This window comes from Lobosporangium transversale (assembly GCF_002105155.1).
Source record: "Lobosporangium transversale strain NRRL 3116 chromosome Unknown BCR41scaffold_22, whole genome shotgun sequence".
NCBI lineage: Eukaryota > Fungi > Mortierellomycota > Mortierellomycetes > Mortierellales > Mortierellaceae > Lobosporangium > Lobosporangium transversale.
Genome location: NW_019029000.1, coordinates 123,106 through 146,941, shown reverse-complemented (window position 1 = coordinate 146,941; position 23,836 = coordinate 123,106). Strand labels below are relative to the sequence as shown.

General features: G+C 42.0%; 8 protein-coding genes across 8 annotated transcripts; 3 read left to right on the top strand and 5 right to left on the bottom strand.

Moving 5' to 3' along the window:
- Window positions 1–1,858: 1,858 nt before the first annotated feature.
- BCR41DRAFT_355013 (hypothetical protein) lies at window positions 1,859–2,569 on the bottom strand. Its single transcript, XM_022024432.1, has 2 exons — window positions 2,173–2,569; window positions 1,859–2,044 (listed from the first exon to the last, which is right to left on the bottom strand). The coding sequence occupies exons 1-2, from the start codon at window positions 2,333–2,335 to the stop codon at window positions 1,908–1,910; spliced, it is 300 nt and encodes a 99-aa protein (XP_021880585.1). The 5' UTR covers window positions 2,336–2,569; the 3' UTR covers window positions 1,859–1,907.
- Window positions 2,570–2,643: 74 nt separating this feature from the next.
- Window positions 2,644–4,092, top strand: BCR41DRAFT_355012 (hypothetical protein; the record flags this gene model as incomplete). Its single annotated transcript, XM_022024431.1, has 2 exons — window positions 2,644–3,893; window positions 3,993–4,092. Coding segments are annotated over exons 1-2 (1,297 nt in total), but the record flags the coding sequence as incomplete, so codon positions are not given.
- Window positions 4,083–5,009, bottom strand: BCR41DRAFT_89030 (hypothetical protein). The gene is made up of 3 exons (XM_022031067.1): window positions 4,754–5,009; window positions 4,393–4,632; window positions 4,083–4,259 (listed from the first exon to the last, which is right to left on the bottom strand). The coding sequence occupies exons 1-3, from the start codon at window positions 4,905–4,907 to the stop codon at window positions 4,189–4,191; spliced, it is 465 nt and encodes a 154-aa protein (XP_021880583.1). The 5' UTR covers window positions 4,908–5,009; the 3' UTR covers window positions 4,083–4,188.
- Window positions 5,010–6,449: 1,440 nt separating this feature from the next.
- Window positions 6,450–8,272, top strand: BCR41DRAFT_355009 (hepatocellular carcinoma-associated antigen 59-domain-containing protein). Its single transcript, XM_022024430.1, has 6 exons — window positions 6,450–6,735; window positions 6,889–7,062; window positions 7,206–7,404; window positions 7,528–7,616; window positions 7,754–7,841; window positions 7,982–8,272. Exons 1-6 carry the CDS (start codon window positions 6,569–6,571, stop codon window positions 8,198–8,200), a joined length of 936 nt encoding a protein of 311 aa, XP_021880582.1. The 5' UTR covers window positions 6,450–6,568; the 3' UTR covers window positions 8,201–8,272.
- Window positions 8,273–8,303: 31 nt separating this feature from the next.
- Window positions 8,304–11,142, bottom strand: BCR41DRAFT_323561 (hypothetical protein). Its single transcript, XM_022021520.1, has 4 exons — window positions 10,828–11,142; window positions 9,482–10,712; window positions 9,252–9,360; window positions 8,304–9,135 (listed from the first exon to the last, which is right to left on the bottom strand). Exons 1-4 carry the CDS (start codon window positions 11,055–11,057, stop codon window positions 8,402–8,404), a joined length of 2,304 nt encoding a protein of 767 aa, XP_021880581.1. The 5' UTR covers window positions 11,058–11,142; the 3' UTR covers window positions 8,304–8,401.
- Window positions 11,143–12,051: 909 nt separating this feature from the next.
- BCR41DRAFT_396969 (hypothetical protein) lies at window positions 12,052–13,551 on the bottom strand (the record flags this gene model as incomplete). Its single annotated transcript, XM_022028852.1, has 4 exons — window positions 12,052–12,369; window positions 12,506–12,644; window positions 12,741–12,910; window positions 13,246–13,551. The coding sequence occupies 4 exons, from the start codon at window positions 13,549–13,551 to the stop codon at window positions 12,052–12,054; spliced, it is 933 nt and encodes a 310-aa protein (XP_021880580.1).
- Window positions 13,552–19,064: 5,513 nt separating this feature from the next.
- On the bottom strand, window positions 19,065–21,464 carry BCR41DRAFT_88971 (hypothetical protein). Its single transcript, XM_022031066.1, has 4 exons — window positions 21,079–21,464; window positions 19,772–20,964; window positions 19,211–19,677; window positions 19,065–19,118 (listed from the first exon to the last, which is right to left on the bottom strand). The coding sequence occupies exons 1-3, from the start codon at window positions 21,345–21,347 to the stop codon at window positions 19,334–19,336; spliced, it is 1,806 nt and encodes a 601-aa protein (XP_021880579.1). The 5' UTR covers window positions 21,348–21,464; the 3' UTR covers window positions 19,065–19,118; window positions 19,211–19,333.
- A 634-nt stretch (window positions 21,465–22,098) lies between these two features.
- On the top strand, window positions 22,099–23,547 carry BCR41DRAFT_381170 (mitochondrial carrier domain-containing protein; the record flags this gene model as incomplete). Its single annotated transcript, XM_022027294.1, has 2 exons — window positions 22,099–22,158; window positions 22,568–23,547. The coding sequence occupies 2 exons, from the start codon at window positions 22,099–22,101 to the stop codon at window positions 23,444–23,446; spliced, it is 939 nt and encodes a 312-aa protein (XP_021880578.1). The 3' UTR covers window positions 23,447–23,547.
- Between the last annotated feature and the right edge of the window lie 289 nt (window positions 23,548–23,836).

Sequence of the window (23,836 nt, the reverse complement as noted above, 5' to 3'; positions counted from 1 at the left end):
AAGAAAATGTAGAGCTTCAGAAAGGTGGCTAAAAATGGTGGCGTATGTTTTTTTCTTTTTCTTTCGTCCTCCATCAAAAGACGAACAAAAAGACCCACAAATGGAATTACGCACGGGAAGAAACACATTAAAAAGGAAAGAAATAGGCGTATTCCAGCATGAATGATAAATTTTAAAACAAAAAATATTAAACGGGACAATTGAATATCCCGCCTTCCCCATCCAACCCTTATCCGATCGGAATGTGCTGTAGTAATGAGCAGAGAATCATTCTTTATAAATATACAATTGATCAAGAAATCTTACCGAAACGGGAAAGGACAAGAGAGAAAGAGAGAGAGAGGGAGAGAGACAAAAGTGTTTCAAGTATTTGGATGGATTTAATGTAAGATGGCCAAAAAGAGATGACGCTTGTCACCAGGAAACAAAAGAATTAAAATGTGGGTGGACAAATAAGGTTGGGATAAGAACAGGAATGAAGGAAGAAGAATGAGATTGAGAATGAAAGTGAATGTGATAAGAGCAGATGAGAATTGTATGCGTGTCTAGTGTGTGTATATGTGGATACAGAATAAGGAATAGAAAGAAAGAAAGATCACTAGAGAAAAGTAAAGATGGGATTATGATGAGATGAAGTACACACTTGGACTTTGGGACTGTGGAGAAGAGAAAAAAAAAAACCGAGAGGGTGGGTGAAACTAGATTAGCTGACTGTGTTGGCTTGGGCTGCAAGGGAGAGAGGACAGCGCACTGCAACCGCAGTCAGAAAGTCAATGAGGGTCAATGTCAAGTCAAGGAAGGCTACTAAAATAAGCAAGGGCAACAAGGAGATAATTGTAATATTGGAGACACTGGACTATATTTTGTGATTTGTGTAGGAGTGAATGGAAAAAGAAGAGAGGGGGGGAGCAAGAGGAGGAAAGAGACAAAAAAAGATGATACGCCTTATTTTTTTGCTTTGAAGCCTTCCACAGCGTCTGCTCTCTTTTTTTCTGCACTGTTCTGCTGATATGATGTGATGATGCAAAAAAAAAAAAAAGCCACTTTCTCAAAAAAAAAAAAAAAAAGCTCTTGTAATTATTCTTTCTCCTCTTTTCCTCACCTTTCTCACTTTTCCATTCTCTGTTGCTGAATAATCTCGGCCATCAAAAAAAAAAAAAAAAAAAAAATCATAAAAGAATAAAGTGTTTGCCTGTTTCATGACTTTTCTTTTGTGGAATATTTCTTGACCGCATGTGATCTGCGCATCATTTGTGTAAAACACCCCTAATCCTGAAGCTGGTGTCTCTACAAAATCCCCCTTTTTCTCTTTCCAAATGCGGATTCATCAGAATACCGTGACGAGGGACTGCCATGCCAGTCATGGCGCACAAACGCACAGGCCATGTCAAAGCTATCGACAATTCCACTTGGAAAAATACATTTACATCCTCGCTCCAGAAGAATTTGTGACCAAGTGTGCCTTGGGATGGATATAATTGCTTCAAAAGAATCCCCACCATTCTTTACACAGCTGCAAGCTCGCCCAAGTGAGCCCTTGCATGGCAGATCAAATCCGCCTTTCTTGGGAAATATGAAGGGGTATAAAGTGCGACTGTACTTTATTTCTGGTAACTAAATTATAACTTTTTTTGTTTTCGACTAAACATAGAGCATAATTTATACCTGCAAGACTTTTTATAGTATATATATACATTTATATATATATATATTTATAATATTATGCATCCCACAACAGCTGTTAAGTGACTTTACCAAGTCTGAAGGTATCACAACATATAATAAATATATGTATTATACAAAGAAGAGTGAAATGAAGATATTAAATCTAATATGATATATAAACTTTTTATTATAAAAAGATTGTTGTACATGGATGGGTGATCAGTTGATAGCTGCTGATCGTTTCATACACCTTTGACAAGAACAACTGTCAGCAGGTCTCCTGTTTCACCCCATTGCAGGCGATGGTTTACGAAGACACCAAACCAAGCGGCAAATATAACAAAGAGCACTGCTGCCATAATTCCTGACATTAATAGATCTTTGTTCATGAATAACAAGTGTAGAGCATTTTTAAAAAGAAAAAATTAGCGATGCTTCTATTTAAAAACATGCAAAATGATGGCAGCGAGTGTCATCGTGGTTCAAAATGGGACACATCTCACATACACTGTCGCACTTTTGGATTAAGGTCGCTACGGTTCCTGACAGGCCAAATGTAAAGAATGTTGTAGACCCAGAGGAATGGAAGGAGACAAAATCCACCAAAGAACAACTTTTTACTGATGGTCAGGATCTTAACCGCGCTCATCTTTTCAATTGTCTTGGCCATTGATTTCAAGTCGTCAAGATGGAAGTTTTTTTATTCTTTCTTTTTTTAAAATGATTGAATGAATGAATGAATGTGTGTTGTTAGAAGAATGAAAAATATTAAAATACAGGAAGTTTGTGAGTCTGATGGAATCTGATGTTGTAAACGAGTAAGCTTTTCAAGTAAAATTGAGATGCGATTCAATGGGCAAGGATTTCAATTAATATAAAATAAAGAGCACCAATAAAACAAGAAGCTTTGCCCATGAACAAAATAATCTATTCCAGCACGTATGGGTTTATATTTATTTATTTTTTTCAAGTAAATCGAACAACAACAACAACAAAAAAAAAAAAAAATGCAAAGCCTTGTTCAGTACTCAAGTGAATCCGAATCCGAATCCGAGTTAGAATCAAGATCCATCCTCAATACTTCCAATGCTGCCATTACCAAAGGACTTTCCTCCACCTCCACCTCCACCACTTCAGCCGCCTTGACTTTCACAAAAGACAAACAAAATAATGGTATTGCAGCAACTTCAGGACAGAACAATGATGCAAATATTTCTATGGCGACTGAAGACAACACTACTGCCAAAGCTGTCAGCAACGATCGCAGCGGGGATGATGATGATGACTATGTTTCTGTGGCACTCAAAGATCTACAGAGCTTTGCCGCCAACATTCAGGAGCCCACAACATCTGAAGACGATACGGCGGTACTACAAACCCAAGTTCAAGCTCAAGCTCTAGGTCAAGGTCAAGCTCAACCACAAGATCCTCTTTCTCCCGAAACTATAATAGAAACTTCTTCAGCTTCCTCAAAAAGTGTAGTAGCTGGTGGTAGCAACCCGGAGGATTCTGAGATTCAGGAAGATGCAGGGACAGCGGTAGTATCAGCATTATCGAAAGATCAGGAAAGTCTCCCATCACCAAAGCTTACAAGGACGGTAGTGCTAACAACTGAACAACAGTTCATCTTTGACGCATTCCTCCGCGAGATTGATGATATACCTTTAACAGACAAAGATCAATCCTATCCACCGGGAGTCACTTTAGAACCTCTCTCCCTCGACTCGTCGTCAGATCCTACCATAGCTGCCGATGCCACTCATTCTTCACTTAGAGAGATAGAGTTGGAGGAGCAATGGCAGCGGACACAAACAGTACAATCCATTTATAGCAGGATATATCAGCTCTCACTTCTTTCAAGTCTCACGATCGATCAACAAAGTATGGAAAACCGGCTCATTGAGTTTGCGATTCGGATTCTAGATTGGGAGCAAGGAGGAATGAAGCCAGAATATTTTGTAGGAGAGGATAGAGCTAAATATATGGCACAGAAGACGGCTAATGATTCAAAAATGGATGTAGATAGTGATGATGACGAGGATGAGGACCATGCTGAGGGAGTAAGCAAGGGTAAGAGTACTGAAATCACAAATCCTCCTCCTTACGGAGGGATCGTTGGTGAAATGCTTGAGTATATGTACACTATTGAGAAAGCTGCTGCACCTCCCAAATGGAAAGTTGTATGGAATGCAACTGAGAACACTTATACCTATAAACATGTCGCTACAGTAAGTATATGCTGCTACATAAGCCATTATTATTACTGCTATTTGCTGCATGTTCAGGCGCAGACTAATCGGCTTTATTATTAAATGTTTGTTCTGCAGGCGACCTATACCAAGACATATCCATCTATAGAGCTAATTCATCAGCTAGATTCACTCAATTCACCAGATGAAGTAAATTAGAAGGCAGTAATGGTTACCATGGGCATCATGTTGGGCAATAATGATGATATATATGATTGAAATAGTGGAATTGATTACAGTTGAACTATTCAAGCCAAGCTAAGCTTATTTTTTCTTAAGAGTTAAAGATCGCATCCATCTCCTGCCGCTGTCGTTGCTGCTCCAGACGCTGTGCTTCGCGAGCCTCTGTTAGATATTATTATTTCAATTTTGACATTAAGCGACAACAAATGTATCAGTCAGACGAAAGCCTCGACTACAAACCATTAATCGATGTTAGACTTTGACTTGGGTATGAATATGGTATTTAAGACCTTACCTTTAGCAGCCTGTACAAGGGCCTTTTCCTCTGCAATTTGTTCTGGTGTTCTCCTCACCCGCAGACCAAGTGCTCCCTGAACTAGACGCCGGGCTACAGAGTCAGTTTTAGCAGGTCTCACGCCATTAAAGGAACCACTAGATGGTCCTCCTGGATTACGAAGGCTCTCTTTATCCGCTCCAGTGTATGGCTTAATTTTTGCTATTTGATTTGTGAGATTGGCAATGTATGCTTGTTTGGCTGCATAATACATGTATATTTATGTACATTATGAGGAGTATAATAATGGAAAAGATGGTTAGTACGTCAGGTAGAAGATTACCTGATTTTTTCCTTACTTGACGACTCCAACGACACCTACCAATAGCAGCGGACTCGAATATTACTAGAGCTTTCGTATCATCAAGCCACTTTATCTGGAATCCTCCTGACCGGTTTTCAAATGCTGAAAACATTTCTGTGATATGCACTGTTTTAATCGATGGCGAAAAGTCGTACAGTTCAAGAATATACATATCATCACAGGAAGCTGTGAAAAGAAAAGAAAAGAAAAGAACGTTGAGAATTACAGGGCAAAGAAACACTACTGAATAGAGAAATACGTGGGCAAAAAAAAAAAAAAAAAAAAAAAAAAAAAGCGCATTAATGATGTCGCGCACCTTCAGACCAACCGCCAGCTTTTGGCTCATTCTTAGAGAACGTGGAGCTGAGATGTCCTGCAGGGCGAGGTTTTGATGGCTTTGTACTTGTAATGTCCTTGGTATTATCTATCCGTGGAATAGGAATAGCATCTTCATCCGAATCTTGGAGTGCTAATTCCCAATCTTCCAGTTCCTCTGAGCTCTCGTTGCCAGTGCTCTTAGCCTTATCCTTGTCTCTGTCTATATCCCTGTCCTTTTTCTTATCATTATCGCTGTCATTATCATTATTCTTATTGATGTCAGCATCAGCGTCCTTTTTCTTGTCCTCGTCTGCGTTAATCCGTATCCGATCCAACATATCAGAGAGTCCTGTATCTGAATCATCAATAGGGCTATGATTTAATTGCTCTTGTTGATTTTGATCTCCTGGCTTCCTTATTTCGTCTCTCCTCCATGAACTCTCTTCTGTTCGATCTGGTCTCTTGCTGAAAGTATTGGATGGTCTTGAGCCTGAAGACGAACTGAAAAAAAAGTGGCTCTGACTGGTATTGCTGTTGTAGTTGCTGCTGGCACTGCTGCTTGATCGACTTGAATTATAACTACCAGATCGAGAAAAGCTTGTAGATCTAATTTCATCGCCATTATAACGTCTCAATACTGTCGCATCAAAATCTCGTCCCTTTGAGGGCCTTGATCCTGTTGTCTGTTGTTGCTGTTGCTGTTGCTGCGACTGTTGCGATGGTAGGTCATTAGCACTGCTACTTTGGCTAATATAATTGCTGTTGCTGCTATTGTTGTAAGCTCTATTGCCGCTACCACTTCTGGCCTTTCGATCTCGATCCCAATCTCGGGTACCTTTCAAGTTCCCACTGTTTATTGATGGAGAGGGCTCGTTCCCTCCAGGCCCCATAAATCTTCCTCGTCCACGTCGTTGAACTTCGTTGCTACTATTTGTTGAGCCTCCAGAACGCCAGGAAGATGAATAATTGTCATCATTTGATGGCTCCCCTCTAAAACTACTATTGTTATAACTATTGCTTCTTTGATTTCTGGTATTATTGCTTCCATAGGTATAAGACCGTTGGCGTGAGGACGAGCTGTTATAGTTATTGGGTGGGCCTTGTTTGGACTCTTCCAATCCCCAAGCAGATTCTGCATTGTCGTCAGTACCTCTTCGGTGGCGAGGTACATAAACTCCACCAGCTTTGGGCAGTCGTTTTCCTTCGCTCTCTGGGGCCTGTGCTATATTGAAATCTGACATTTCGAACTCTTAAAATCTTCTGTCACTTTCAATGCTAATTTGGAAGAATTTAAGGACGATGGAGAGAAACCAAAAGAAGGATGTGTGAACTATACAAAGCCACAGGGCCAAGAAAACTCATCCTTTTTTTTTTTCTACACTCTTCTAACTCATCTGGACACAAAAACGCATATATACATCAGTTTACAATAAAACACAGGAAATCAACAATAAAAAAAAAAAGCAAAAGAAACAAAGGAACTTTACACAGTGACAAGTGACATAATATTCGATAATGAGCAAGGTTACTAAAAGAAGGAATTATCGTAAACGAGAGACCACGCCAGAGGAGGAAGCAGATAAAGATTCTTCATCGGGTCTTGCCCCTTCCCCCTCTTCCTCTTCGTCTGGCGCTACAGGAGACGCAGCGACGAATAGGGAAGCTGAGAAAGAGGGACTTACGTATGTTTCAAGGGTACAGTTGGTCTACGTTTTCCCTTTAGTGTCATAGTCAATCAGAGGTTTGGAATATTGTTTTTGATCAGGAGCTATTTCCTCTTTCCCTTTTCCTCCTTCCTCCATTTTTCTTTTTTCTTTCTTTCTTTCTACCAAAAGGTTGGAAGAGTTACTGGAGCTTCGTAAACTTCGTCAACGCCCAGCAGGAATTGCGGCAACAGATCTTCTTATTGGCGATACAACAGAGAAGAAGAAGAAGAAGGATAAAATAGTGGCTACTGATCCTTGGAAGCTCTCTTCAACTGGCCGTTTAGTTGACCACCAGGACGACAGGTAAGTATATGCTCTACTTGCTTTTAATAAAATAAATAAAATAAAAAAAAAAAGGAAAAAATAAAAAGGAAAAAAAAATGTTAACCCGCAGTTTTATGTTTTTATTTTCTTTTTTACTCTTGTGGGCATTAATTTCACCTTAGTGAACAAAAGTCTACAGGAATTTTAAATTCTTTTACTAAGCAAACCAATGCACTGGATGTTGATAAACATATGATGAAATACATTGAAGAAGAGATGAGGAGGCGCAAGGGCGAAAATGCAACATTAGATGAAAATACTGAAGAACAAAACCGTACTTATAATGGCGACGCTGATATCTTGGATGAACTTGGTATTAAGGTAAAAATAAAAAATAAAAAAATAAAATAAATGGAGATCTCTAACTTACCTTGGATCCATATTGCCTTGTTTTTGCTAAACCTCGTTGGACTAATGGCAAGATTTCTTTTTTCCCCGCTTCAGAAAGCTGCACCTAAGCCTGAGCAGGAAGGAAATGTTCAACTCTCGACCACAATGTTAACAGCCATCCCTGAGGTTGACCTTGGCATGGAGTGAGTATTTATTTCTTTTTTTTTTTTTTTTTTTTTTTTTTTTCAGTTTTATTTTATTAACGAACACCTTTAAAAGCAATTCTATTTTTATACAATGGTTTATTAATATTTATACTCTGGGATGATTTCATTAATAGGTCAAGGCTTAAGAACATTGAAGAGACTGAGAAGGCGAAGCGTAAGCTGTATGAGGAACGGACAACCACATCTATCAATCCAGAGAGGGTAATAAAAACTGATTTGTTCTAATTCCCCATACGTCAATTAACTCCTTACGGATCGTATTGGAGAAGTCTTTAAAAACAATAATAATAATAATAATAATAATAATATAACTCCATGTCTAATTTATGAATCCAAATTAGTTCTCACAACCTGCCTATATCCCTTCGGATCGCGAGCGCATCTCCCATCATCAGCAAAACAATCGCAGGAACAACAACAATAACCACTCGGACTCTGCTACAGGAGCAAATCATCGCTTCCAGAACACATATGGTCAACACAACAGAGGCGGCGTTGGCCGTGGCATGGCTACAGATGATCTTGTGATGGAACGCTTTAAAAAGCGCATGAGGCGATAGCAAAAAGGAAAGATTTTTGGCACCAATGCACAATTTTGTAACCTAAACAGTGTTATATTTATTTTCAGAAACCAAAAAAAAAAAAAAAAAAAAAAAAAAAAGAGGCAGCAGTAATATATGTATTGGATCCACCATGTGGGAAGTTGAATAATGATGATGATTACTATTAAATGTTAAGCTAGTTGAAATGATGGTGACTATTTACAATGGCTTGGGTGCCGTAGTCCCTGACGCCTTTTGAGCCAAGGCAACTGCATCCTGTTGCTTGGCTTTACTCATAAATCCTGCAACCCTCGAAAGATCTAAACTTGCCCCATCGCTCTCAACCGCTAACGTGAGTGGTACAAGCATTTCATCCACTTTTTCAATTGGAATGTTACAGCACACAGAAATGACTTTGCGGCATTGAAGCTCCTTATCTAGCGACTGATCCTTGATCGATTCCAGTTCTTGCGCGAGCTCTTTTTCATTCTGCTCGTAGGCCGAAATTCGAGCACGCAACTGGAGTACTTCTTCACGCGCCTTCGCCTCTCTATCTTGGTAGTCATTCGATCCATAATTTTTTTCCCCCGTAGAGGCATCTTCCTCTTTTTCTTCTTTGTCAACAGCAGTGGAAGCTGATATCGTGGGAACTGAGAGATACTGATCAATATCATCACTAGTGTTATCTTTTTGTCGCAATGCGCTCGAATATCCATTTTGACTACGTGTTTTTTGAGATTCCTCTTCTAATGAAAGCTCCAGATTTTTGATTTTTTGCTGCGCTTCCGTCAATTGTTGTGCTTGGGTTCTACAATTCTTAAGTGTCCGCCTCATTTCCGAAAGCTCGCTCGTCGCATTTCGTAAAAGAGTTTGAGTATCTTGGAGCTGACTTTGTCTAGTCATGATTTCATGCGAAAATTCCAGATCCAGCTCATCTACCATCTTTTGAACGACTAACAAATACGAGTTACGAGTAGTTTACAAGAACGGACGATTAGCCTTCGCATTTAAAAGACAAAAGTAAATAAATCCGCTGAATTTGGGCCATGTTACGCTTCCTCTTCCTCACCATTCATTAAGTCCCTGCCTCTCTTGCCAGTCTTTGAACTTTCTTCAGTGTCCATGTCGGAAGCAGGAATGATGGGACGTGCTGGAGGCGGTGGACCGGACAGTTCCGACTAAGAATTGAATAAGATTAGTAAATGTATATGATTTACATATTAAGAATAATAATATATATGGCTGAAACATAAAGCTACATACTATACTTTCATATAGCCGTCATAGGGGCCTACTTACCAGCTCCTCTATGCCAAAATCTCCTGCTCTCAGTCCAACCTTGTTCTCTATCTCACGGTTAGCGCCAACATCAAGCAACATCTTGGTCAGATAGCGATCCCCAACTCTGGCAGCGATCGTCAACGCCGTATCGCCATTTTTATCTTGGATGTCGACAATTGATGCGAAATCGCCTCCATGCCGTGCAATCCATTCAAATAAGCAACCCATGTAATATCTAGCACTCGCCTCCCTGCCACGAATTCCTCCATGAACAGCAATATGATGAAGTATAGTCCGATTTTTACGATCAATTAGCGGTATGGCTGTATACAGCAAGCTGAGTACATGAGGGAACGATTGTTTGTCATAGTTATTGGTAACCAAGACTGCGCGGATCAAAGCTGATTCACCATTATAGTTGACCCGACGTATATCCACTTGCTTCCGCACAAGAAGGTCCAGTATTGATATCCTCGCCAGCGCCGCAGCCCAATGCAGTGCAGTATGGCCTTGATCATCGATCACCAGGTTAATATCAAAATCTGGTGGTGAAATTGGGTCTGCTAGGATGTCCGGAATTTGATCTTGGTCGTCGTTTAAAAAAATACTCATCATAATCGTTCGATACTTTTCAGTTCCTTCAAGTGGTATCTCGTCAACTGGATGATCTATATAAGGTATCAATCCACGTTCTTGGCGCTCATATTCCATTTCACTATATGGATCTCCATGATAGGGGCGATAGGGATGATTAGACGGGTACTGCCGCTGTGAATGAGGATAATGCTGCTCCAACGACAAGAAATGATTTGGTGTGGATTTGGAAGGCCCTTCATCATCAAACTCGTGTAGTGGTGGTGGTGAGTTATTTGTTCGTAGCCTTTTTCTGGGCGGATGTTCCGTGTGCCACTGTGGTGAGGGTGGAATTGAAGGAGAGGGTGCATTAAAAGAAGGATGCAGAGGAGACGGTGTCATGGAAGGACCATTATGGAATGTTTGCGACCCTGCTGATCCTGAGGGCATGGCTGAACCGCTTCGACTATGTTTGACTGCGGGACTCATTCTAGGTGATCCAGAATTCTTTTTCTGCTTTGGGCCGTCCTTAGCCCTTTGTGCCGCATGCACCATCTCCTTTGTAGGGGTCACTGTGTCAGATTCTCCAGGAGGAATTTCATATTCAAACAATCCGCGTAAATAGGGTTCCACTTGGTATTGCTTTGCCAACTCCTTTCCCCTCTTAAATGGCACCCTAAAGACCACAAAAAAGCGCGTGTTGTGTAAGGTTGGGTGTATAATGAAAGCCCAGGCTCTTTGTCTATTTAAAAATTATGATATAATAAGAAAAAAGTGGTTTTTCTATTTACCAGGTTCCTTGGTACTTGCCGTAACCTCCTTGAACTTTTTCATGTTCGCCAGGGAGCACTTCCCGTTCTAGGATTTTCGTACGCTTTCCCTTCTCTATCCCAGCGACCTTAAGAATCTGGGTAGCATTCAAGTAAGAGTCTTCCTTACGCCGCATGACTGCAATGCCGCGGCACATTAGCTCATACACAGGCACTCCAGAATAGACAGCGGTGTAGATGCTGTCTGCCATGGTCACAGCAACTTGCTCTGTTGATAATAGTAAGGATAATAATGTGAGGGGGTGGAAGTGTAAAGGAATGGGAATGGCACGAAAAGGATGAAGAGCATGAAGAACATTTTTATTTTTGCCACCAGTCTTGTAGACAATTCTAGGTAAGGCTTGACACAAAGTCCGGTTCATTTAGTCACGCCACTAAAAATGGTTGTAACGCGTTGTGACTTTGAATTAAGGTTACATCCAATTAATATTTAAAACAGTATGATACATGCATGTACTTCGAATCGGACAAAAAATGAGAGAACTCGCTTCAGAGACATAATGATTTGCGTTATTCCACATAACACTCCTTGCTTTTTGCAAGCTCTGGATTCAGCACGATCAGCCATTGAGATTCTTTTACCCACTGAAAGGCTTCATTGGCCATATTCTGGCCAGCATTGTCGTCACGATCGCGCTGAAAACCTTTCTTGCCATGCCATGGACTTGTGTCGTTTGGGCAAATAACAGATCGGCCTTTTGCCTTCATTCCTTTATGGCAAGTGCAACAAATTACCGATGCCCTGAACTTGTCTACATGGCAGACAAACATTCCTTGCCCGCAGCCTAGATATAGAAGTAATTTGAATATAGGTAAACAAATTGAGCCATAATAAATAAATAAATAAATAAACTTTTTCACCTTCACCCACATCTTTTCTTCCCTTGAAATCACCACTCTCTTATCTACTTTTGCTTTTCCTTGGACGACCTTCAACATCCCACCTATCGATCGTCCATCTTCTGCCTTCTCTCCTTAATCCTTCCTGTACCTTTCGACTTTAGACTCTGACAACCCATAGAATGATCTTAGGTGTTCATCAATGGAGGCAACGGGAATTAGATGGCTGTTATAGGAATGTTTGAGCACTTTGAATTGTTAACTCAATCCCCCTTCCTTTGAGTTGGCAGAGTCTGTGGAGTTCTTGCTTGTATACCATCAATACCCATTATACCCTCAGTCGTCTCAAATTGTTGGAGCTTCTTTTGGTACCTTAATATCGTGGCCAGTCGTTGACTGTTCCGATTGTGACAACCTTTGAAAAAGGACAAATTCTGCAGAGCGCTGGGGACATGGAGTAAGTGTACCGATGCTTAAGGTAACGGCCTTGAAATACTTATTTATCACGTCTCCGACTATATTCTTCAGTACCCCTTTTTGCCATTGGCGTTTCCAGCGCTCTGGCCTTCGGTAACTTGCTGCTGACATACCATTCTTGAAGCCTTGTTTCACATAACTTTCTTTGTACTCGATTTTTGAACCGCCTTCGACTTTTTCGGTTGTCTTTGATCAGTAATCTTTTGTATCTTGTTTGAGTCACCTTTATCTTCTGAAATGTTAACCTTTCGTTTCTTCAACTTGGAAACCGGCACAGGTTTTTGGACTTGAATTAATTCTGGGGCATTAAAATCCCTGGTACAAGCCTTTTACCAGAAGTCCGAAAGGTTTTAGTCTTTATAGGCATGATGATTGCCAACGTTGATGTATTGTCAGCCGTCGTGACTTTATTCGTAGCGCTTGCAACTATAACCCTCTTCGTCTCAATCTCGCTTTCGACTCTCGAAAAAAAAAAAAAAAAAAAAAAAAAAAATTGATTGGGCGCAATACTGGAATTATATTTTGTATGGATCGTCAACATGTTTGCACTCTCTTACTGCAGCCAAATTTTTGAAAATGACTTGGCTGGGACGTGATTTGTATAATCGTTTATTTGTTGCATAGCCACCACAACCCATTGATGTCGATTGGCATCAAGCGGTTGCAGTATGTTGTCTATCTTGAATTCCGTATAGGTGCCCTTCTTGGATTCTTCCTTAGGAGGGCTCTCAGATCATAAAACAACAAGTCAAACTCAGCAGATGCAGCAACAACCATACCGGGATCCAGTACAGCCTTGCGGCCAATACAAACGTCAGCTTCTCTCTATCAGCAGCAAATGGTCCATCCCAATTGTTTTAGCTCTAAAGGGGTCTAGGTTGATATCTGGATCGATTATTCTTGCTGCAGACCAACTTTTCTTAGTGCATTGGTTTAGCCGAAGAAGCTTGCGTTTTCGGGTCCTCTGATTCAGGTTGTCGCCTCTGGATTCCAGCAAATGAAAGACCTTTTGAGATAAGTCCTTGAACGCTTGCTTGTCTTTTGGTTGCGCTCCATTCTTACATTTCTCGCCTTTGTCTTTTGGATTGTGGACGAGCTATCGAAATATAGAACTGCCTTGGTATCTTGGGAGAATGTCTCTAGAAGTTTCTTGTGGATCTTGCTAGCCAGGGTTTGGAGTACAAGAGGATGATTTTCATTTCGAGATCGACGAAAGCTCGCAAAAGTGAGCCACATATGACTCAAGCGGACGTAAGAGAAGTAAAAATTAAGCATATCGTCTTCAACACTCCAGACGTAAGACATGTCAACCTCAGTTGTAGGCACCTCCATTTCCTCGAAAAACGGAAACACATCTACGACTTCCATTTTAAATAGTATTCGGCGTTGTAATTATGGTGGAGATTAATATAAAGGAGGGCACGAGTGTGAGCGTGGGAGTAGATTGAGAAAGGAGAGATTTTTTCCGTGACATCCAATCTGATGTATTCCGGTAAAGAGTTTGTCAATCAAATGACCACCACTCCCTACCCCCAGAGAGAATGGCATTGGCAAAAATAATATCAAAACTGCATCTCATATTATGAGAAAAAAAAAATCAGTATATGAGAATAAGCTGTGGGTTCACACACCACAGCCATGGGGGTATTTATTGAAGTTGAAAACAAGGACCCACGAGCATGTAGATTTATTAGACATATCAAAAACATAACTGCACATCTGTCTACAGAAAGGACTTTTTCCTAGAAGGTGCGTACATTAATACAAGTGAATATAGTGCTGGCGAATGCAACTATTTCTAGAGCCGGACTATACACATGGTTGGACAGCAAGCAATGATGGTTCACAGTCCTTCGGCCCACATACAGTTAAGACATAAAAATAAGCTTCAGCTATTTAAGGGCGTAATTGGCAGGCGCGTGCGCGTGTAAGACAGGTGCTCTCTGCCTTGTTTGTGTAACCAATTTGGCGTATATTTAAGTCAAAGTGCGTAAAGTTAAACTATAGAAACTGCAAAATGCGTAAAATTTAGTATGTTCTTTCCTTTTCAATAACTGATATTTCAGCTACCTCTGTTCTGGTATATATACATCTAACTCTTTACAGAACACATGTAATCAAGTTAGTCTAATCTAATATTCCATTGTTTTATACTCTATACTACTATTCGCCATTTATTCTCTCGACGGAAATGAGGAGAAAGCGCGTGAAGCCGTTACCGAACAACAAACGGATCACAAACGCGCGACTCACAAACGTACCAACTTTCTTTTTCTGCAAATCAATTAAAGCCTTTATTATTCTAATATATATATGTTGGAGTCACTATCGTACATGCTTCTATATGAGTTACCTACTTGGGAAATATATCGTCATTTATTCTTGGTCATCTTCAGGATCCTCATGCTCTTTAGTTTTCATAGATATCAACAACGAGTTAATAGTCTCCCCGGCATTTGCTTTGGATCACTTAGCAACAATGTATTCGGCCTTGCGGCCTCCCTTCACGCTGCTTCGTTGATCGGCCTAATCAGCTCATATCGTCGATTGTAGGCCTTTGGTCTGATGTACTTATTGGCCAACTCGGGTTCAATCTCTTAAATGCCGCAAGAGGTCCATGAAACCCCTCCCATACATCTGCCACCGTGAGCTTCCCACGGTCTGCTTTCAGTTTGAAAGTGGCGCTTGATGAGCCGGAGCCTGGGAACGAACGGTGCGGTGACTCCGGCGCTCTTTGGAAGCATTGTAAAGGTGCCTGGGCCAGTGGTGAGTGCTGTTGAAGTGCCTGTGGGGGGCGCATTGCAAGCGACTGCTGTTGAGGGCCTCCATGCAGAGCAGGGTAGCTTGGCACAGTATGAGGGTATGGGCCAGGAAGACCGGCTGGATTCAAGGGATGCGTTGGAGCTTGACGAGCTGACGGGTTTTACAATAAATGTATCAATATTTCCATTTGCTGCTTTAGTGTCGCAAGCTCTGAGCTCATGACAGACAACTGTATCCTTTGCTGTGCCTCTTGCTGTGCCATTTGCGCCCCTTGTCGAGCAATTGCTGCTTCAAGAGATGCATTCTTGTGGCTGAGGTTGTTTAGCGCGTTGGAGACCACATGTTTGGCAACTGGGACCATTGGATTGACGACATTGGCATTCTGCTGGTGGACTTCAATTGCGCGAAGGAGTACTGCCTGAAAGTCTAGGAACAGCTGACTCTCAAAGATATTTGAAAGTGATTCCAAAAGTCTATTGCGCAAAGTCCTTCCTTTACTGTCAGGCTTCAGGTACAGCACAGTGTCTTGGAGGATAACTCTCCTCATTCGTACCAGTAATAGTAGGAAAGCTCGTCGATCAATCATTGCACTATTCATGAGCCTATTGGTCGTTGCGGCGGTGCTCCCCGTAGTTTCTTCATCCTGATCTCTAGCCGCTGTCGAATGGCGCATACGCTCCTGCCAGCCTCCCCAATGCAGCTCATCTTCCGTGATGAGATCTGGGTTTACATCCGTCATAGCATCGTCACAATCCTTAACTCATTCCTCATTCTCTCTAGCGCTGCTGTTAAAGTTTCCTTCGATCTAAGGGAAAATTTTTCCCTGCAACTCTAGGTCAGGGATAATGAGGTTACGCTCAAGGGTATAGGGCTAATGCTCTTTGTTGAAATGAGACATATAAAACGCACCCGTGGTGGGGTTCTTTGAAGCACAGAAACTCTCCATCTGCCCTATCACCCAACGCCCAAGGTGATGGATATGCTCCGAGCCTAAACCCAGACGGTACGCATCTGATGTCCCTGCATGTCGACCGGCGTGAGTGACCTTGGTCGAATAGACATCACAGGTTCGCATCACAGAAGCTGTGGCATCAATTTGAGTCTTTGGTGCAACAGCATTCTTGCGAAGGCGTGCGTTGCGCCTCTCGATCGTACTGGCCGCGACCAAAAGCTTTATGTTGTACCGATCGTCAGGATCGGTGAAGTTTGGGACATCCCCCTTATCCAGCTATTATAAGTATGGCGAAGGGCGGTCGCATAAAGCTTAACGCCTTTTTTATATGTTTTGCCACGAGATATGCAAAACATAAGTCCGAGAGCTGGTTGGGATCCACTTGCCGGGTGAGAAGACATAATACTGGACACATCAGACAGGTTAAGATTGCGAATATCTTCATCTCGCAACAGCATATGGTGGCGTGCCAAGATACAAAGGCGCTCACGCATATACTGAAATCTACCTTCCCTTTTAGTCGCAGCATTAGCTTCATACTCCACGTATGGAGGGCCATCCGAATGAACTACTTCTCATTATAGGGGTCGCGAATGGAACAGGTATCAGTGCACGTCGACCCCTGGTATGAGGTGTCATACACTGGTTTCCCTCGCATTCTTCGATAGCCTCCTTCAGCGGAATATTCTTGCGCGGATGAGGTGCAGGGTTTGGCCATTCTACCTTTAATGACGCTTGTTCCCTGAAGAGGTAAATTAACGCCTTCCTGGCACAATCCACCGTCTCTATCGAGATAGGCGCATAGATGAATTTTCGGCCAGTCTCATCAGTTTGCAGATGCGGGAGAACTAAATTTGGGTTAAAATGAAGAGTCAGACTACCAATAAGGAATGAACTGCAGCTTTGTACAAGGTTGTTTTGGTTACATGGTTACTGGTTACACTAGATTTATCTTGTGTTCTTTCCGCAATGGAGAAGACCATTAGGGCTTGAGGTTCAGCAGACATGAGAGCCTCTTCTTCAGGCGGTTGCGAATGATTGTGTTCCTCGTCTTCGCTTCCTGCATCGTCTTTGTCATCTTGGAAGGCTTCCTCAACCTCCTCAAAGACCAAAGTCCCATAAGGCTGTGAATCATGTTGACTATGATTTTGCTCCAGCTCATGGACGACATCTTGAAAAGTACTCTCTTCTGTTTCTGCTTTCCAAGCCTTCGGTTTCCTCATGCTTTCACGAGTCAGCTTGCCCTGCAACACTGACTTGGCTGCTTGTGATGGAGCCTTTCCAACGGCGTCACTGAATCCTGCGTTTGGATCGATATATTTCTTAACTGTCCGTTTGAAAGCAACCTCCTCGAAAAACTTTAGCATTTTCTTTGCATCAACGCTGCAGTTCTTGCGTTGCAGAACATCTATTATATTCTTACATTTATGTATTTCTCTGTTCTGCTGTTTCCTCAGATAGCTGGAAGAGCTAGCTGTTGCTGCACCGATCATCGTGTCTTGGGAATAGACCTACTTACGAGGGGTCTGTTCATCGGCGACATCATGGACGTCTACAGAACAGGCCCTTTTTTTGCCCTCATGGATCTCTCTCCTTTTTTCTCCTTCATCTCTGGCTTTCTTAGCCTTTCATGTATAGCCGCTTCTTCCTTCTTTCCCTTGCTTCACGCTAAATTCAAAGAAGGCGCCGCTTGGACCTGCGTTTGCTAATGAAGAGGCAGCATTGCCAGAAGATGAAGAAGCGATAGCATTTCCGCGGGGCATGTTGATAGGCTGCTTTGTATTATTGAGGAGGTTGCGAAGATATTTGTGAGTACGAGTAAGTGTTGCAAGTAGTAGTGATCGTAATAAATGGCAATGATGTATGATGTATAATAAAATAAATAAAAAAGAAGCAGGCACGAACTGGAACCATCTAACTGAAAAGTAAAAAAAAGATCTTCAGTTACACGCGCGCGGCGCGCTCTAAAAGCGATCTGATCAGATTAACACTGCTATTTGTTCAATTCTTCATGCACTCATTTCCCCATTCCTCTCATTCCTCTTATTCAAAGGAAAAACTGGAAAAAAAAAAAAAAAAAAAAAAAAAAAAAAAAAGCGCTTGACGCTTGCTCACTTATTTTTCCCTATCTCGATGTCTCTACGTAAAACTATGAAACATTATTTGGCTTTTAATGGACGTACTAGAATTTGACTTAATAAACTATTACAGTAAGACTTCTTGAAGCAGAAGAGGAAGGCCTGCCCTCTCATCCTTGCTCAAGTTATTGTGCCACGCCTTCGCTTTCGATAGATGCTCTTCTTGTCCGCTACTCAACCCAATAATAGCCATGGCTGACTGTGACTGGTGGCTCAATTGAGCTTCGGAAACTAAAATGGCCTCAAGTAAGTTTCGTATAGAGGACACATCCACAACAGGATTCATCCGATTGTCTTCCGGAGACCCGAACCGTGCCTCATGCAATAAAGCAGCCACAAGTGGCATCGCAAACGTGTGCAGTGATTCATCGATCATCATCTTCAAGAAATACGGTTTGATAAAATCGTTGAAAATTTCAACTCCTTCGTACCCATGCACAAGAAGCAATTCAAGAGCCTTTCTAAACGAGAATTCGTACCTGGGACATGCTCGACAATTCTCAGTAAATGTTGGTCCTTTTAGCTCACTCATCATTGCATTCACAAGTTCATCAATAAACGGAGCATCAGCAAGCGCAGGCCAGCTGCACTTTCTCGTGAAGGTGTCATATCCAAAAGGTATCTAACAATTGTTAAGCAGTATACTCATGATCAGATATACTAATAGCATAATCGACAAAGATGCCATACAAAAAGCTCAATATCTACCTCTATGCTTTTTATGGCCTCTTGATGTGTACCAAGAACAGCTTGGAAAGCCTTTAACATGAGCCATTCAAGGTCTACGAATTTTTTTTTTTTTTTTTTTTTTTTTTTTAAAAAAAAAAAATAAAAAAATTAATGACTCAATTCCACAAATGAAACAGAAATGAGGGCTACATATTTAGTTAGAGTCATTACCATGTTCTTTAGAGTTAGGAGGAGGCTTAAAGACGGATGGCCAGACACTTGCAATCGACTCACAGAGTACAAGTGAGGGCCTAGCTTTGGGTATCTCGCGCAAGATGTCGTAAGCAATAATTCGTATTGACTCGATATCGTCCTGCGCCCTAGCGACGCCTGTAACGATCCGAATTAGCACGCTAGGAATACAAAAAGTCGAAATTAGAAACTACTGCATGGTACACCCTTGAAAAAATGCATTCATTTTGATGCCAGGTTAAACTATGCATACCTCATACGCTCTGCTTCTTCATCGATCTGTACGCTTTTCAGGATGAACTCACCCATAGTTATAAAAAATTTGTGCAGAATATCTATCTATTATATTCAAAAGATTATGCATATCGGTGAGTTTTCAGTATAGTCTTTGCAATTTAATAACATATTTTGAAAGACTTACCTCGCTAAAGCGAGCTTGAAGAAGACACACTAGCTGGACTATATATACTTCTGATAGGTGAAGAGACTCTGTTATCACAATGGGCTCGAAGCCATCTAGCTCCCATGATCTGGTTGAATCCTGCATGATATCAAGCTCTCTTCGATACCCAGAGACGGTCGCGATTATATCCTTCGCTTTTGACTGCACGGTTTCGAAAAAGTCACTTAATTTCTCTGGTAGAATTCTTGCAATCGCTTCGAGTTTAGTATAAGGCTGGCTATCATCCACGATAGCAGAGTTCATCAGCAACGAGAAATCTATGCGCGTCAGATGACACAAAAATATAGTTTAGATAATCTCTACTACGCCTTCTTGTAAAAGATATTCAAGCTGTTAGGAGCAGATACTTACAATGACGAGGTACAGCGATGGATGGTGTCACAGGGTTGACAGAGATGTTTCTGATTTGAATGTGAGAAAGGTCAGTTGAAGTAGTCTTCGTGGCCTTTCTACCCGCTCTTGCTTTCTTAGGCTTTGTACCGGATGTAGGAACAACGGATGGTTCAGAGCTCCGACTTCTCTTCTTGATATTTGAATCTATCAAGGAAGAGCTTGGGGAGCCCCCACCTGTAATAGTGTCGATGTCATCCATGTTGAAGTTTTGGTCCATCGGACTCAAAGAGGAGTCTGCAGCTGGATGGGTATCGTAATTTGTAATATTTTCTGTTTGTTTCCGCTTTCTAGCTGTCTTTTTGGGTAGTGCAGAATTAGTTCGAGCAATAGTATCAGCAGAGGTTGGCGTCTTGGCTTCATCTAGCCTGCTGGGATGTTTGGTCATTTGGTGAGAGAGCACAGAGGCCGATTGGATAGAAGACCCTGAAGAGCGTTGATTGTTAAAATCTAAAAGTCGACGTGTGAGTTCGTCCTGCAGCGCCTGCTTTTCTTTGGTTAATATCTTGACCTGCTCTGTCAAGGCCACCAATCCTTGCTTATGATTTTGACCATCTGAAAACAAACGAACGAGCGTAAGCTGCGACTTGAGGTCATCAATGACGCTCAAAGCATGGTCCAGACGATCTCTTGATAAATTGCTCAGTGACATTGATTGCATAGTAGGATGTATGGTTGGTCGATCTACTTTTTTAGCCACTGGGGTTCGGGCGGATATTGAATCAGGGACTATCTCTTCGAACTCTTCTACTTCTGTGTTATTAAGTGTTTGAGTATTGACTTCATGCTCTAACGTATCGATTTTGCGCTCGAGAGTGCTATTCTTAAGTCGAAGTTCCATGATAGTGTGTTGAAGGGATTTGATTTTTGAGTTGGCATCATCCAGCTTTTCATTAGCATTCCTCAGCTTGTCTTCGGAATTTTTTCGCTCTTCTTTTGCCATTTCTATTTCTAGATAGCGTTCTGTACCGCTATCTTCTAGCTGTTGCTCCAGCTCATTGATCCGCTGCTGCAACTCCTTCGTTTGGTTACCACGTTTACTTTCCTCCTCTCTCTCCCAGCGCTCTTTTTGCTGTGAAAGCCACTCATGCCTATTCCCCATATCTGCTTCTGCTTTCATGAGTTTCGCGCGAAGTTCAGATGACTCTTGTTTGCTATACGTAATCATGGGATGAGCGACTGAACGGTCAATAACATGTAACTCGCTATATCGCTGCGTATGCAACACAGGTTTCATAAAATTAACATCGTGAATTAATTATATCTACCTTCTCCGGCTAACCTGTTCTAATTCTTTTTGTGCGCTGGTTAGTTTTTTTTGAAGCTCAGTCATTTCTCCTTTAATCTTGTCGAAATTAATTCCTTTTGCTTCCAATTGCGTATTGAGCATCTCGATAGCTCGAAGTTTCTGCGTTTGTCTCGCAAGACTTTCCTCGGCTAGCTTCTGTTTTGCTTTAGCCTGTTCTACCTCTATCTTTGCTTGCTCTGTTAGCTGAGCTTGCTTTTCAGCAAAGCCGCCTAGCATCTCAGTTTCCATTTCGGTTGATGTATCGCTGCTGGGTTTCCCCTGTAGCGCTTTGATCTCCTTTTGAGCATCTTCTAGTTGCTGCTTCAATAATGCCGTTTCTATAGAAAGGTTTACCACAAATTACAGTTAGATTATAAAAAGTCCATGCCCTTTCAAACCCTACGAGGACACAATACGTAGAGGTTAAGATCAAGCGCTACCTTTCTCCTTATTCTTAAAGACTTCCATAAGCTTAGTGACACTAATGACTTTGCGCTTAAGATTCCTCACATTCTCATTTGTCGTTTGCTGGAGCGCAAGAAGCGAAGGTGGCGCAGCCTCTAACAGAGCTGCATTTGCAGTTGTTTCTGCCGCGTCTGAAGAGGCCATGGTTATCGGATGCCGGTATAGCGTATATAGCGGTATGAATCTGGTACCAAAACGAGAAAGAGGCTGTTATTTTAAACACTCACATGAGCGAAAACATTGGCTTTCTTAATGTCTACAACAAACAAAACTGGAAATCATTGGACAACAGCTTTATTGCCAAATATGACTGGCACGTGATATGACCTAGTATCAGTGGCTTGGCTGAAAATTTTTGCTTTTCAGCTTAAGATCTCAGCACGACATCGAAATCGCAATACAGGGGATTTAGACTAGTTTGTCGGACTTTCTACTTGTTGTTTACACCAAGAGACAGGTGTCCATAAATACAATCATCCACCCGGAACAGGTCTGCTCCTTCTCTTTTCTTTCTCTCTCCCCACTCTTCATAAACATGTCTTCCCCTCAGAAGCCCAAGAAGGACGCCAAGGCTTTCGCTGCCGATTTCCTCATGGTGAGTGCCATGCTGATACGAATATCTCTAACTGTTCCTGTCTTTATACCTGCAAACAAAAGGAAAAGAGAGCGAGTCTCATCATCCTGATCAGCACCTTCATCGTCGTCAATTGTCATCATCCAAGTGTATTTTTTTTTTTTTTCTTCCGCATGGTCCGACTTCCGATCTGTGATCTCAGATCATAAAGTGATCAAAACTGAAGCAGACAACAACTTGTCCACTATTCTTAATTATATGGATCGAGTGTTTCCAATCTCGTTTCATCTCATCGTTGTTTAATGATCCTTTTTTCACCAATCCGGATGAGTTCATCTAGTTCTCATAACTTTAGAAGAATACTTCAACCTTTATGAATCCAATGATGACTGACTCATGGTTACCTGATTTCCCAATATCTTATTTCTAGGGAGGTGTCTCTGCCGCTGTCTCCAAGACCGCTGCTGCCCCTATTGAGCGTATCAAGCTTCTCCTCCAGAATCAGGATGAGATGCTCAAGTCTGGTCGTCTCTCCCACCCCTACAAGGGCATCACCGACTGCTTCCGTCGCGTTGTCGCTGATGAGGGTATCTCCCCCCTCTGGAGAGGTAACACTGCCAACGTCATCCGTTACTTCCCTACCCAGGCTTTGAACTTCGCCTTCAAGGATTACTTCAAGGCCATGTTCAACTTCAAGAAGGAGAAGGATGGTTATGCCAAGTGGTTCGCTGGTAACATCGCCTCCGGTGGTGCTGCTGGTGCCTGCTCTCTCCTCTTCGTCTACTCTTTGGACTATGCCCGTACTCGTCTTGCTAACGACGCCAAGGGCAAGGGTGGCGGAGCCCGTCAGTTCAACGGTCTCATTGATGTCTACAAGAAGACCATTGCAACTGATGGTGTTGCTGGTCTCTACCGTGGTTTCCCTCTCTCTGCTTTCGGTATTATCATCTACCGTGGTTTGTACTTCGGTCTTTACGATTCCGTTAAGCCTTTGATGCCTGCTTCCCTCCAGGGCTCGTTCATTGCCTCTTTCATTCTCGGTTTCGGTGTTACCAACTTGGCTGGTCTTGCTTCTTACCCCGTCGATACTGTCCGCAGAAGAATGATGATGACCTCTGGTGAGGCCGTCAAGTACAGCTCCTCATTCGATGCCTTCAAGCAGATTGTCTCCAAGGAGGGTTACAAGTCCCTCTTCAAGGGTGCTGGTGCTAACGTCCTCCGTGCCATTGCTGGTGCTGGTGTCTTGTCTGGTTACGATCAGCTCCAGATCATCTTCTTCGGCAAGGCCTACTCTGGCGGTTCCGGATAAGCGACCTGTCTCTTATTTGCAGTTGAAGGAGGACAAGGCAACTTGTCTAAAAAGATTTAGATTGTTCTATGAAGATGTAATAAAAGTTTTTTTTAGCACAGAAAATCTGTTTTTTTTCTTGAATGCTTCCTTCATCTTCATGTGGGGCTTACTCGAAGTAAGAGGTACCTCTGTTCTGCCACATGTTTGTTTGTGCCTTGAAGTGTGGAACCTTGAGTTGTGCTATTTATTAAAAAATTTGCTGTGTCTCTGTTCTTTTTTCCCAACTTAAGGGTTGTCAGTTGATCCTACCCAATGAAAGCAACTCGTTTGTCCCCCGGCAACAGTTAAAGTTGCACGCGAAAAGGAAAAGAAAAGTTCTGTGCGGGAAGAATCATCAATTCATTTGTC